This window comes from Ahaetulla prasina, chromosome 11, assembly GCF_028640845.1.
Source record: "Ahaetulla prasina isolate Xishuangbanna chromosome 11, ASM2864084v1, whole genome shotgun sequence".
In the NCBI taxonomy this organism is placed as follows: domain Eukaryota; kingdom Metazoa; phylum Chordata; class Lepidosauria; order Squamata; family Colubridae; genus Ahaetulla; species Ahaetulla prasina.
The window spans coordinates 23,072,410-23,088,041 of record NC_080549.1 but is presented as its reverse complement, the minus strand read 5'-3'; the positions used below and the strand labels follow the sequence as shown (position 1 = coordinate 23,088,041).

The 15,632-nt window shown below is 45.5% G+C and overlaps 1 protein-coding gene across 1 annotated transcript in view; it reads right to left on the bottom strand.

The window, feature by feature from the left end:
* Window positions 1–15,632, bottom strand: part of LAS1L (LAS1 like ribosome biogenesis factor) — a 48,221-nt gene that overhangs the window by 7,486 nt on the left and 25,103 nt on the right. Inside the window, exons 9-12 of the mRNA XM_058196599.1 lie at window positions 7,974–8,056; window positions 5,241–5,447; window positions 3,336–3,477; window positions 1,157–1,545 (exon numbers count right to left, since the gene is read on the bottom strand). Of these exons, the coding sequence (XP_058052582.1) occupies window positions 1,157–1,545; window positions 3,336–3,477; window positions 5,241–5,447; window positions 7,974–8,056 (821 nt within the window). The remainder of the gene's footprint in view (window positions 1–1,156; window positions 1,546–3,335; window positions 3,478–5,240; window positions 5,448–7,973; window positions 8,057–15,632) is intronic.

Below are 15,632 nucleotides of genomic sequence, written 5' to 3'. Positions count from 1 at the left end.
CTCTGTCTCTTTCTTTCTCTCTCTCTCTCCCCCTCTTTCTCTCTGTCATCTCTCTCCCCCTTTCTTTCTCTCTCTCCCACTCTTTCTCATTCCCTCTCTCTCTCTCTCTTTCATTCCCCCACCTCTCACTCTCTGTCATCTCATGGGCCAGCCAGTGCCTTGGGGCTGAGAGGAAGTCAAGTGTCTCCCTGAGAGACTAAGGTGCAAGAGTACCAACAAGGGCCGGAAGAAATGGCCGTGAGATCCAGCAAGAGACGAAGCTTCGCTCCCGCTCTGGAATATGGAGCGAATCTCCATCCCCACCCTTCCCTTTCCAGGCGAGGAGTGACTGGAAAGGGAGGGCGAGGGCGGGGACAGCCACTGGTAGGTTTAGCTGACAGGAAGCTACAGCAGGGGGAAGAAACATCCCGTGGTTCCTGCCACCCATTGCTTTGGCTCGCCTGCACCGCTACCCTCCTTGCACCATTACCTCATTCTGGCTGGCGAGGGCTGTGCTGCAAAATTACAAGTTGCACGAACCTCCTTCAGTGGTGGAGATTTACTGCCCCACCATGAGCTGCATGGCCAGGCCCACATTCCAGAGCTCTAGTCACAGGACTGGCTATTGCTCATCTTGGAGCAGCTCCTCCACCTGGGTGCTCTGCGGACCACCAACATTTTCTTGCGGCCCACCAGTGGTCTGTGGACCACTGTTTGGTGACCACTGCTCAAGACCACGCATGTCCAACCTTTTGGTTTTCCTGGGCCACAATGAGTAAAGAGAAATTGTCTTCGGCAACATAAAATATATATTATATATTATTTATATAATATACATGCATGTATAAACATAATTATATTTTTTATATCTTGTGGGGCCATATTACTAGCTGTCCAGGGCCAGATGGAGCCCGTGAACTGCATATGCTTGCTCTCAACTATAGACAGATGCTATTAAAAGGGATATCCCATTAAGCAAAGGCAATTATGGGGCATAGTTTATCTAAACTGTGTTCCTTTCCTCCTGCCTTTACCATTCCTCCAATTCCGCACCTTCCAACCACAGGCTTATTTATACAGGTTTATTCAGAGATAAGCTGCGCAGCTCTCAGGCCCATTTTTCACCCTTAACATGCCAAACATGCAAACTCCCAACAGATTAGAAGCCAGGCTTTACCTGAGCCAACTTGCCAGACTCCCCCCTGAAGAGCTTTTCTTTTTTCAGCCAAAGCTGCTGGGTCTTCCAGGAAAAGAGGTTCTTGCTGTGATGGTGACTGAGTATCCATCTCTTCTTCTTCCTCCTCCTCCTCTTCCTCAGCCAACCCTTTATCTTTAACCATTCCTGGCAACACCTCTGTCCGCCCTGCTCTCTTCAAGAATTTGTGGGTGGCCACAGCAGCATTGAGCTTCAGCAAACTCTCCACAGTGTAAATGGGCTGCTTGCAAACATCCAGTGTGGAGCCAGAACTGGGGAAGGCATCATCTTCTTGGGTGTAAATAGAGGTCAAGTAGAGGAGCTTCTCTTGAGCCTCAGACGGCAATGGAGGCTCCATACTCAAAAGAATCCTGGCAAGCAAAACCAGATTTGTACAGATAGTCCCCGAGTTACGACCACAATTTATGGTGCTAAGTGAAACAGTCGTTCAGTGAGCTTTACCCCATTTTATCTTTCTTGCCACAGGTGTTAAGTGAATCATTTCATGTGTTAAGTTAGTAACACGGTTGTTAACTCAGTCTGGCAACTTTGGTTGTCAGAAGGTGGCCAAAGGGGATCACATGACCCTGGGACCCTGCAACCATCAAAAATATGAATCAGTTGCCAAGTGGCTGAATTTTGATCATGTGACCACGGGAATGCTGCAGTGGTTATAAAGTGTGAAAAATGGTCGTAAGTCACCTTTTTCAGGGCTGTTGTAGCTTTGAACAGTCACTTAATGAAGTGTTGTAAATCGAGGACTGAGTTAAAATTCATAAGATGTGACCTCACATATGAAGTTCACAAAGAAAAGGAAATTCAATGATTACTATCTTAAAGGAGGTTCCTTGCACTGGTCATCTGTGCCTCCTCACCCTTTACCAGTCAGAAATCTATACAGGTAGTCCTTGATGTATGACCACCATTGAGCCCAAAATTTCTGTTACTAAACAAGACAGATGTTAAGTGAGTTTTGCCCCATTTTATGACATTTTTTGCCACAGTTGTTAAGTGAATCACTCCAGTTAGGTTAATATGATGATTGTTAAATGACTGCCTTCCCCATTGACTTTGCTTGTCAGGTCACAAAAGATGATCACATGACCAACAATAGGAGAATGGATATTGAAAGTTGCCAATTTGGCTGAGATGGCGAAGATATCAGCCTTTTTGAAAGACAATACGCAAGAAAGATACTTAAAGGAATGGAAAAAATGGATTGACTATATTCAACGTAGATATCAGACTAAGAGTTATCAGACTGTTTTTGAATGATTATGATGTATTATTTTTGATTGCTTTTGGGGGAAGTTAGGAATTGATGATTGTAGGGGTATAATTAAGTTGGGACGAAAATTTTTTAGCATATGTTTGTTTTATTTTTAACTATACCTTGTGCTCGTTCCGGGAAGTCGGGGGGGGAGGGGGGTTGCGAAGGGAGGGGGGAGGAGGGGGGGAAAGGGGAAAAAAAAAATTTGTAAAACTTTTTGAATTAAAAAAAAAAAAAAAAGATGATCACATGACCAGAGGTGATTATCACAGGACACTGCAACAATCATAAATTTGAGTCAATTGCCAAGCGGCCAAATTTTGATCATGTGACCATGGGGATGTTGCAATGGTCATGAGGAAAACAGTCATAAGTTACTTTTTTCAGTGCTGTTGTAACTTTGAATGGTCATTAAATGAATATGGTTGTAAGTCGACTACCTGTGTTAAAGAACATCCTTGCAAAATGAATATATCCTAAGAATTGTTATTATGGTATGGGTAAGCAAAACAGTTCCAATGGCAAATAGGGGCCTTTAAAAATGCTGGAGACTGGAGAAGGCCTACACGCATGTATAATCACTCTTGCGTTCTTGAAGAGGAAAGCACAATGAGGGGATCTTTGCACTGACTGATGGTTCTGGGACTTTCTGAACCTTTCTTATTGGCTCAACGATTGAAAAAAAAATTGTGAAGTACTGATTGAGTGAAACTCAGCAAATGGACTCTCAGAAACGAGTCTCTTTCTAAGACCTTCCAGATTTTATTTTGGATCTTGAAATGATGAAAGCCAAAATGAGGGGATCCAAAATTTGCCTTCCTGCCACTCTCCCTGTCCCAGAACCTCGAAGGCCACTTTGTGGCCCCAGATCCACTCTATTGATGTACTTACAGATGCAAGAGGTGAGAACTGGCCCAGCAAGGCACATCTAGGCAATCTTTGAGAAGCTTCAGCCACTGTAATGAAATATGGTGATGGAACAATCTCAAGCAGCTTTGTTTCTTCTTGGCTTTGGAAGACTTCAACTTCTTTTCTTAATCCAGAATCATGGAAAGAAAAGAAAAAACAGGAAGGAAGGAAGGCTCTCACTACCATTCACGAAAAGATTAAAGGTGAAATAATATGGGTTGAAGTTCAGATGTCACAAACATCAGTTGCACTGTTGTGTTGCATGGGGTCACTTCCCACATTTGAACCCCAGTTCTGTCTATAAAATGGGAGCATAGGAAGGAGACCAGAAGCATGTTCAAAGCTGACGGATTGGATCCATGTCCAGTCTGGCATTCATACTGCGCACTTCAGAACTGAAGAAGCTTCTTAGATGAGAAGCAAAACGTGTTCAAGGAAAAACAAAGTCCAGTTGCCTTTTGAAAAGCACCTTTGGGACAACCATGACCTGGATGACTGAGAATCTCCAGAGAAATTCACTTTTGTGTTTCAGTAAGGACTTGTTCAGTTAATCATGGCTGTTACTTAGGATTCACACAACACAACTACACTTAAGTGAGGGCGGGCAACATACTGAACTACCAACTAGACTTCAACACTTCAGTCTAGGGTTGTGAATGTCCAACTTCCAATTGGTACAAACATCACAGTTTTATGGATTGGCACCTTACATTGAACAATAGTGGATGCTTTCCAAAGCACGTTCAGTGTTCAGCCTGCTCTCTTGGTTTATACAGGTAGTCCTCAATGTACGACCACAATGGAGCCCAACATTTATGTTGCTAAACGAGACATTTGTTAAATGAGTTTTGCCCCATTTTACAACCTTTCTTGCTACAACTGCTAAGTGAATCACTTCAGTTGTTAGACTAGTAACCTGGTTGTTAAGTGAATCTGGCTTCCCCATGGACTTCGCTTGTTAGAAGCTCACAAAAGAGGATCACATGACCATGGCACACAGCAACGGTCATGAATATGAATCAGTTACCAAGCATCTGCATTTTGATCACATGATCATGGGGATGTTGCAAAGGCTGTAAGTGTGAAAAACGGTCAATCACTTTTTTCAGGGCTGTTGTAACTTCAAAACAGTCACTAAGTGAACTGTTGCAAATTGAGGACTACCTGTATAATATTGCTAAAGCAGCAATCAAGAAGCTGCTGAGCTGGAATGCTTTAACTAATACAATTGTAATTGAGGCATTAATGCCAGAGTTTTATTTTTAAAAGCACAGCAATTAATTTGGAAAGATCATTAGCAGAAAAACAGGTTGCATGATGCTCTAGTGATGGCTTTTGTGTTCTGCAAAGTTATCTGGAACCCAAACAACGATGATACACTGCAAAGCACATTGCTGGCCATTAGACTCACCCATTTCTTTGCTCTCTCAACATGTTTAATCTGCAGCCAAAGGACAGACTTGGTTGTGATCACAACAGAATCTGGAAAGCTGCTGTCGACTTGTTTTGCCTTTTTCCAAGACAAGCTTTCAGAACACAGCTTGCTTCACAAATGTGATAATAGTACCACAAACATATTCACAAAATGTACTGATGTTTAATGCACCCTTTGCTTGGTTCCTGTCCTGGTAAGGATCACTGCAGAGAATGGTATCTTACATTTTTGCTAAATTACATCTTACTTTAAGTTTTAGTATTTTCATGCATTTTATAGGTGAGGATATATTTTTGCAGAACACAAAAGCCTTTATTAGAGCATCACGCAACCTGTTTTTCTGCTAATTTTTCTTGTCCCCTAATTATGTTTTTCATCAGCCCTCACACTGATAAAGAGAATAATGCCAAGTTGAAAACTTAAATCTTGTCTGAACACCTCCCAATACTTACTAACTCGCAAGTTAGCCTTCAGAATTTTTGTGATCCAGTTGATGAGGTACTGAGACCGAAGTGACGTGATCCTTGCATGGGCTTTCAAATCATCAAACATTTTCTCCAGCAGAGTCTGAGTGAAATGTTTGGAGTGCAAACCTCCCAGCAGGGGCTGCCAGAAATGAAGAAATGCTCGAGGGATCTTAAAATCCCACTTGTGAGTTTCTACACTCCAAACAACAAGGCAAAAGAGGGGCAGGGAAGAAAAATAAAAACTGAATATTATATATGAACAACAATAATCAATCCGCAGTGCCCTTAAAAGTTAGAAAATTAATTTTTGATATTAATTCCTTGGAGGCCAAGGAAATACAACCGTAATAAATCCCAGTTTCAAAGAGAGAAAGAAGTGTAAGGACAAACCCCAACAAATACGTGGCTACTATTTTAAAAAAGGGCAAGAAAAATAAAATAGATGAGGCCCTTGGGCAAACATTTTCTTGGAACACAAAGAATTTAAAAGAGTTGTAACTGTAAAAATAATTCAGGATGACTGGGGGTCAGAGGGCATAGACCACGAACCAATCTCAGTGAAGAAAAACAGTTACTCTTTCCTTGAATTTTTGAATTCTTCACTAGTATGAGCTCATTTTTCACTATGTCGATCAGGGGTGTCAAACTAATTTCATTGAGGGATGCATCAGGATTGTGGTGACTTGGGGTGGGGGGCATGGCCATGGTGGGCGTGGCCAGCTCCCATTGCTGCTGTGCTCACTCTCCTTGGCCAGGTTGCTCATGATGTGCGCGGGAAGGAAAAGCGTGTGGGTCAGAGGGAGGTCCACTCCATCTCCTTACAAGGAGAGGAGACCTAGCTTTGAACCAAAGCATCTTCAGTGATAGGATGGGAGACAACCAGGAGAGGTCAGGAGGAGGGGACCAAAGGCAGCAGAGCTGCTGGTGGCCAAGTGCTAAGGCAGGATTTACCTCACACTCTCTATAACCTTCCTTCCTTCTTTTCATTCATTCCCTTCTTTTTTCTTCCCTCTTCCTTCTCCTTTCTTTCTTCTTCCTTCACCTCTTTCCTTCTTTTTCTTTGTCTTACCTGTCCCTTCTTGGATGCTCAAATGCAAAAGGGGAAACATTCCTCACCTTGTGATCAAATGCCACTTTTGCTAGTAGTTTGTGGCTACTTAATAAGACTGAGAACAAACCAGGCTCAGTTTATCCCATGCTTGCATTTCGTGGGGGCGTCTGCAGACTACAGTACGGCAAAACTGTCAAAATGATAGCTCTGATAGGTGATTAGAGTTCTTATGTTTTTTATGTACAACAGCTTTAGGATTTAAGAACAGAGATCAGTTAGCTTTTCTATTAAGACGTAATCCTTAAAAGGGCTCTCCTGCGGGGACTGGGCCATGGTCCAATTCTGACTGGAAATATAGCAACGGAAAGTATTTTCCCCACTTGCTTTGTCCTGTTTCCCCACTAGAAATAGCTGTTTGCAACACACAAGGAGGGGATACAATCCTAACAGCTCACAATTCAAGAATACCAATGTCCACATGAGGTATCTCAGGGTGGGGAAGGCCATGGGGGCCCTAGTGATAGAACAGGCCCTCAAGGCCTCCCTGACCCACTAAGATATGCTTCTCCCTCCCTTCCTGCCACAAGGACTCACTTACCTTGCAAATATCGGTCTCCTCTCTTTGTTTCTCTTGTTACTTTGCCTCTGAGGAAGGGAGAGATTTGGCTTGTAAATGCCAAGAACGGACACTCCCGGGTGCTATAATATTGCACAGATTCAGGCATCCATCCTCATTTGCAGAGCATCAGGGATCCAGAAACTTTCATTCTTGGCAGCTCTGCACCCTCTGCCTTGCTTTGTACTCCACCCCATCTGCCACTGCCTCGCTTTGTGGCAGTCGCACCAGTGCGTTGCTCAGCCTCCTGCTCGACAGCAAGAAATGACAAAGAACGAAGGAAGGCAGGGATGGTGGAGGACGAAGCTAGGCAGGGGGTGCCCCACCTGCCCCGGATTATGAGGGCCCTTCAGCCAGGCCAAACCCTCACCCTGCCACCCAGGGCAGCCACATCCCTTCACTAACCTTTCCAAATCCTTTCGCTGCTGCCACGTGCAGAGCAAATAAAGTAGTCTGTAGACTACAGTAAAAAAAAAAAATAGTTCAGACCTTCTAACCTCGCGAGGTTTGGAAGTTGGAAGGTCTGAACTTTTTTTTTTACAATAGTCCCACACACTACTTTAGTTGCTTTGGTGATGGAGAACTGGGCCTGTGCGCAGGGCGGGATGGCATGGGCTGGGCCAAAGTGACATGGGCCAGATCCTTAGTTTCCAGGATGGCCTGTGGGCCTTGAGTTTGACACCCCTGATTTAGCTCATGATTTCTTTCTATTATTTGAGATGTTACCCAAGGGACCATCATTCTCTCTTTCAAACTGCCTGAAAGTTAAAAATCTGCAGGAAAAACTTTTCTGAACGTGCCCCACTATCAGTCAAAATCTCTTTTTAGCCCTGGAAATCCTACCAATTTGAAGATTCATAGCTTTGGTTTTTATCTTAACAAACCGGTCCTAGTAATCGCTTTGAGTATTTGAATGGAATGGCCATACTGCACAGACAACTAAATCAATTACCAGGATCCAGTGCAGGTAATCTGCACAGATTTTGAACAGTCAATGGTTGGAGAACTTTGCTTATTCGACCAAGGAAAAAAACCAACTTGATATACCAACCTTGAGGAATATTTAAGACCTGCACCGTGTCAGTGGTTGGAATGAGAAAGCCATCTTCGAGCAACGTCTCAGCCGCAACTTCCCTATAGGAATTGTAAAGCCCAGTGAGTATTTTCCAGGATTTTCCAACTACATATACCCTTTTACTACCTAACATTATTATGGTTGGTTGCTCAGTCAGCCAGATATTCAGAGTGGATTTGACATTCCCCTCCACCCCCAATCTATTGAGTCCTTCCCAGGAATCTGGGATAGTTGATGTCATTGTTTAATAATATTAAAGTCACGGATTTAAGCTGCTCCAATTAAAGCTGCCTTTTGCAATTGACTGATTGTGATTTTTTCAATGCCAAGACTATTGGTCAATGACAGTGGTGCTCCAGTTTTTTGGGATTGCACCCAAAGTACCTATCAATGTTAGTATTACCTTTGCTTTCTTTGGCCACAGTTGCAGGTTTTTCTATTTTGTTATCTTGTCCAGTTCTCTCTCTTCTATTTTGCTGTCTCTAGATAACTGCCATATCTGCTATCCAGACATTTTGAATTTTTTATTGACAATTGTTAAGTCTGGAGTGCATTTGGTAAATTGGTATTCATTTCTGCTGATTTTCTCCTCCCCTCCTCTATAGGTAATCCTCGACTTGCAACAGTTAATTTAGTGACTGTTTGAATTTACGATGGCCCTGAAAAGTGACTTATGACTGTTTTTCACACTTAACGACAGTAGCAGCATCCCCATGGCAGGGGTGTGTTTCAAAACCCATCGGTACCAGTTTGCTTGTGGGTGCATGCATGCTTGCGTGTGATGTTTCTGTGCATGCGCAGAACTGTCTGGGCAGAGCTTCCTTCTGCCGCCGCTAACAGTTCACCCTATCCAGGATGAACCGGTAGCAACCCACCACTGCCCCATGGTCATGTGCTGAGGATTCGGATGCTTGGCAGCTGACTCATATTTATGACGGTTGCAGTATCGTGGGGTCAGGCTTTTGCGATCTTCTGACAAGCAGTTGATGAGGATAGCCAGATTCACTTAACTTTGTTACTAATTTAACAACTGCAGTGACTCACTTAACAACTCTGACAAGAGAGGTTGTAAAATGGGGCAAAACTAACTTAACAAATGTCTTGCTTAACAGCAGACATTTTGGGCTCAATTGTGGTTATAAGTTGGGGACCACTTGTATTTTAAAAGGGATTTTCTTCATACATAAAGCCAAAATGTTATTATTTATTTATTTATTTATTTGATTTCTATACCGCCCTTCTCCCGAAGGACTCAGGGTGGTTTACAGCCAGAATAAAACAACAAAGACATAAACAAAAATTAAAACATTTTAAAAAACTGATTCTAAAATTGGCCATAATAAGTTAAAACTATCGTAAAAACCCACATAAAAACCCCAAATTAAAAAATTTCGTTAGGCCAGCCCCGCAAGGTGGAACAAAAAGGTCTTAAGCTCGCGTTTGACGGTCCGGAGGTCGGGGAGTTGGCGTAACCCCGTAGGCAGCTCATTCCAAAGGGCAGGAGCCCTCACAGAGAAGGCCCTCCCCCTGAGGGTCGCCAGTCGGCATTGCTTGACTGACGGCACCCTGAGGAGGCCCTCCCTATGGGAGCGCACAGATCGATGGGAGGCTATTGGTGGCAGTAGGCGGTCCCGTAAATAACCCGGTCCTGTGCCATGGAGCGCTTTAAAGGTGATAACCAACACCTTGAATTGCACCCGGAAGACCACCGGCAGCCAGTGCAGCTTGCGCAGGAGAGGTGTTACATGGGAGCATCGTGGTGCTCCCTCTATTACCCGCGCCGCCGTATTCTGGACCAGCTGGGAGCCCCATGTAGAGAGCATTGCAGTAGTCCAGGCGGGAAGTGACAAGGGCATGAGTGACCGTGCATAGGGAATACCAGTCCAGGAAGGGACGCAACTGGCGTATCAGGCGCACCTGATAAAAAGCTCCCCTGGCGAATCATCCAGGAGAATGCCTAAGTTGCGAACCCTCTCCCTGGGGGCCAATGATTCGCCCCCAACAGTCAGCGATGGAATCAGCTGACTGTACCGGGATGCCGGCATCCACAGCCACTCAGTCTTGCAAGGGTTGAGTCGAAGCCTATTCTTCCCCATCCAGACCCTCACGGCCTTCAGACACCGGGACATCACTTCGACGGCTTCATTGGGGTGATTAGGGGTGGAAATGTACAGCTGAGTGTCATCAGCATACAGATGGCATCGCACCCCAAAACCATGGATGATCTCAGCCAGCGGCTTCATATAGATGTTGAACAGGAGAGGCGAGAGAACCGACCCCTGTGGCACTCCACACATGAGGTGCCTTGAGGTCGATCTCTGCGGTCAGAGAGATAGGAGGAGAACCACCGAAAAACGGTGCCCCCCACTCCTAACCCCCCCAGCCCCCACATCAGGATACCATGGTTGATGGTATCAAAAGCCGCTGAGAGATCTAATAGGACTAGGACAGAGGAACAACCCCTGTCCCGAGACCTCCAGAGTTCATTTACCAACGTGACCAAAGTTGTCTCTGTGCTGTACCCAGGCCTGAAGCCAGACTGGAATGGGTCTAGATAGACAGTTTCATTATTATTATTATTATTATTATTATTATTTATTTTATTTGTATACCGCCCATCTCCCGAAGGACTCAGGGCGGTTCACAGTCAAAAACAACAGAAAAACATATAATACATAAAAAGCTAAAAGAATAGACAGTTAAATTCAATTGATGCTCTAACTTTTAAATACAAATTTAAAACCTCATTTAAACCCTTTTTTTTAAAATCCCAAGTTTAAAACTACGTTCAAGCTAGTCCTGCTCTTCGAAACAGCAGCGTCTTCAGCTCACGGCGGAAGGACTTGAGATCGGGAGTTGGCGTAACCCTGTAGGCAGCTCATTCCAAAGGGCAGGAGCCCTCACAGAGAAGGCCCCCCCCCTAGAGGCCGCCAGCCGACATTGTTTAGCTGACGGTATCCGGAGGAGGCCCTCCCTGTGAGAGCGCACTGGTCGGTGAGAGGCTAATGGTGGCAGTAGGCGGTCCCGTAAATATCCCGGTCCTAGGCCATGGAGCGTTTTAAAGGTGATAACAAGTACCTTGAAGTGAACCCGGAAGACCACTGGGAGCCAGTGCAGATTACGCAGGAGGGTGTCACATGGGAGCCAAAGGTGCTCCCTCTATCACCCGCAGCCGCATTCTGGACCAGTTGGAGTCTCCGGTACCCTTCAAGGGAGCCCCATGTAGAGAGCATTACAGTAGTCCAGGCGGATGTAACCAGGGCATGAGCAACCGTGCATAAGGCAGCCCGATCCAGAAAGGAACGAACTGGCGTATCAGGCGAACCTGATGAAAAGCTCCCTGGTGACGGCTATCATATGATCTTCAAAGACAGCCGTGCATCCAGGAGGACGCCCAGATTACGAGCCCTTTCCGTGGGGGCCAATAGTTCGCCCCAATGGTCAGTGATGGAATTAGTTGACTGTACCGGGCCGCCGCATCCACAGCCACTCGGTCTTGGTGGGATTAAGTCTGAGTCTGTTCCTCCCCATCCAAACCCGCACGGCCTCCAGGCACTGGGACATCATTTCAACAGCCTCGTTGGGGTGGTTAGGGGTGGAAATATAGAGCTGGGTATCATCAGCGATAGATGACAACTCACCCCAAAACCACGGATGATCTCACCCAGCGGCTTCATATAGATGTTGAACAGAAGAGGCGAGAGAACCGACCCCTGAGGCACCCCACATAAGAGGCGCCTTGGGGTCGATCTCTGTCCCCCCGTCAACACCGTCTGCGACCGGTCGGAGAGGTAGGAGGAGAACCACCGATGAACAGTGCCCCTCACTCCAAGTCCCCCGAGCCGGCGCAGCAGGATACCATGATCGATGGTATCAAAAGCCGCTGAGAGATCTAATAGGACCAAGACAGAGGAATAACCTCTGTCCCGAGCCCTCAAGAGATCATCAACCAATGCGACCAAGGCTGTTTCCGTGCTGTGACCAGGCCGGAAACCGGACTGGAATGGATCAAGATAGACATTTTCATCCAGGTACTGGGGCAACTGTCGTGCAACCACACTCTCGACAACCTTTGCCACAAAGCGAAGGTTGGAGACCGGACGATAATTTGATAAACTAGCTGGGTCAAGGGAAGGCTTCTTGGGGAGGTGCCTCACCACCGCCTCTTTCTAGGCGGCAGGAAAACACCTCCATCAAAGAAGCGTTGATAATTCCCAGGAGCCAGCCTGGTGTAACCTCCTGTGTGGCCAGTACCAACCAGGAGGGACACGGGTCCAATAAACATGTGGTCGCATTCAATCTCCTCATTAACCTGTCCATGTCCTCAGGAGTCACAGGATCAAACTCATCCCAGATAATAACATCAAGACCTGCCTCCCCCACCCGTCCTGGATCCACCCAGTCTGTGTCCAACCCCTCCCGAATTTGAGCGATTTTATCAAACAGATATTGTCCAAATTCCTCAGCTCGACCCTTTAAGGGTTCCTCTACCGCTCCCTGATGGAGGAGCGAGCGGGTCACCCTAAACAGGGCGGCTGGGCGGTTATCTGCTGATGCAATGAGGCTGGAAAAATACTCCCGTTTTGCCAGCCTCATCGCCACTAGATAGGTCTGAATTTGAGACCTAACTAGTGTCCAGTCAGATTCGGAGCGGCTGACCCTCCAGATACTCTCTAGGCGTCTTTTCCGGCGCTTCATTTCATCCAGGTACTGGGGGAGCTGTCATGCGACCACACTCTCAACAACCTTCACCACAAAACGAAGGTTGGAGACAGGACGATAGTTCTCTAGAACAGCTGGGTCCAGGGAAGGCTTCTTGAGGAGGGGCCTCACCACCGCCTCTTTCAAGGCGGTAGGAAAGACACCCTCCTTCAAAGAAGCGTTGATAATTCCCAGGAGCCAGCCTGGTGTAACCTCCTGTGTGGCCAGTACCAACCAGGAGGGACATGGGTCCAATAAACATGTGGTCGCATTTAGCCTCCCCAGTATCCTGTCCATGTCCTCGGGAACCATGGCATCAAACTCATCCCAGGTAACATTCTCAAGAACTACCTCCGTCATCCCGCCCAAATCTACCCAATCAGCGTCCAGACCGTCCCGGATCCGAGTGATTTTATCGTGCAGATATTGACCAAACTCCTCAGCACGGCCCTGCAAGGGGTCCTCCCGAGCTCCCTGAACAAGAAGGGAGCGGGTCACCCTAAACAGGGCGGCTGGGCGGTTATCTGCCGATGCAACAAGAGCGGAAAAATACTCCTGTTTTGCCGCTCTTATCGCCAATAGGTAGGTCTGAATATGAGACCTTGCTAGTGTTCGATCGGATTCAGAGCGGCTGGTCCTCCAATCACTCTCTAGGCGTCTTTTCCGGTGCCGGGTCATTCTTTATCGCTGTACTGAAAAACAATGGGATCATCATTGCTGTTTCTTGGTGTTTTAAATTTGATAGCATATTTTTGGCTGGAGTCTCCAAAAAGGAACTGAGACATACATCCTATAAATTTCTCTGCTCTACATCACAACAGCCAGGAAAAAACATTTTTTCCCATAAGCAATTTAAAACCTGCTAATTTCTAAAACCACGCTACAAAGAATTTGGATAATACCCTTTACACTTCCAGGACTTGAGGAATTCACACTTTGGCAAAGTCCCTCAACCAGGAAATCCAGTGGTGATGCAAAAAGTTTTAAAAACCCCGAGGATTTCCTTCCTCCTTTCTTTGCATGCAAACAGAATGCTAGGAGTAGCTAGGAAGATGAGCTTGGCTGACCAAAACACACATTTATTTATTTATTTATTAATCACATTTATATACCGTCCTATCTCCCGAGGGACTCAGGGCGGTTCACAGGCAAGTAAAAGACATATAAATACACACTAAAACCACATTTTAAAAACTTATTCTACAAAGCCGAATTAAAAAGCAATATAAATAATAAAAACCCATTTAAAACCAATATAAATTTAAAAACTAATCCAGTCCTGCGCAAATGAATAAGTGTGTTTTAAGCTCGCGACGAAAGGTTCGGAGGTCCGGAAGTTGACGGAGTCCTGGGGAAGTTCGCCCAGAGGGTGGGAGCCCCACAGAGAAGGCCCTTCCCCTGGGTGTCGCCAGACGGCACTGCCTAGCTGACGGCACCCTGAGGAGTCCCTCTCTGTGAGAGCGCACGGGTCGGTGAGAGGTATTCGGTAGCAGTAGGCGGTCCCGTAAATAGCATAGCTTTACCATGCTGGTCAGCAAATCTGCTTTGTAAATTGCAAAAACTTTTTGCATAGATTGTAGCCTGCTCCTTTACCCAAATGAAAAGAATGAGTTACGTCTTACAAGGCCATTTCTATCTAAAGCAAGGGTGTCCAATCTTGGCAACTGTTAGGACTTAGGACTTATGGACTTTAACTCCCAGAATTTTAACACTCCACAAGTGTTAAAGTTGCCACACCCCTGATCTAAAGTGAAATGGTTGTTTAGAAAATCAGGGAGACAATATGCCATCCCAAAGTGTGTCTCCTGTTCTCCAAAATCATTGTTGGGACAAAGTCATAAAGGTAGTCCTCGACTTACGGCAGTTCATTTAGTGATCATTCAAAGGTAAAACAGCACTGAAAAAAGTGACTTATGACCGTTTTTCACACTTACAACAGTTGCAGCATCCCCATGGTGACATGATCAAAATTCAGACGTTTGGCAGCTGACTTGTATTATGAGAGCTGCAATGTCCCGTGGTCATATGATCTGCTTTTGTGACCTTCTGACAAGCGAAGTCAATAGGGAAGCCAGATTCACCTAATAACTGTGTTACTAATTTACCAACTGCAATGATTCACGTAACAATGGGTGCAAGTAAAGTCATAAAATGAGGCAAAACTCACTTAACGAATGTTTCATTTGGCAACAGAAATGTTGGGCTCAACTATGGTTGTAAGTTCAAGACTACCTGTAATATGTTTTAGGTCACAACAGGCAGCTCTCAAACTTACAATCATTTCTTTAGTGACTGTTTGAAGTTACAATGATACTGATAAATGTTCGGCCTGGTCCTCACACTTATGACCATTGTAGCATTTCTGTGGTCACATAGTCAAAATTTGGGACCTCACCGGTATGGATTATGATGGTTGCAACATTCTGGGATCATGTGATCACCATTTGCAAACTTTCTAGCCACCTTCCGACAAGCAAAGTCAATGAGTGAAGCCTGATTCACTTAATGACCAAATGTTTCACTTAACTGTGATTTGTTTAATGACCACAGCAGAAAAGGTTGTAAAATTAGGTGCAACTCACTGAAATGTTCAGTCTTAAATGGCAGATTTCTACTGCCAACTCTGCTCTCTTCCATTTCATTGATGCAACCCTGCACACGGTTTGGCTGCACAGAGAAATGTTCGTAAGTGCATTCTAACTGAACCTAAAATCTGAAATATGTATTTATGAGACAAAATGAACAGAACAGAGCAAGAGTTGGAAGGGACCTTGTAGGGCATGTAGTCCAACCCCCTGCCCAACAGACCCTACACCAGGGGTGTCAGACTCAAGGCCCGTGGGCTGAATTCGGACTGCGGGGTGCTTAAATCCAGCCCGAGAGGCCAGCCTGGGAATATCAAAGGACCGGTCCATCTGTTGTGACCCAGGCCCA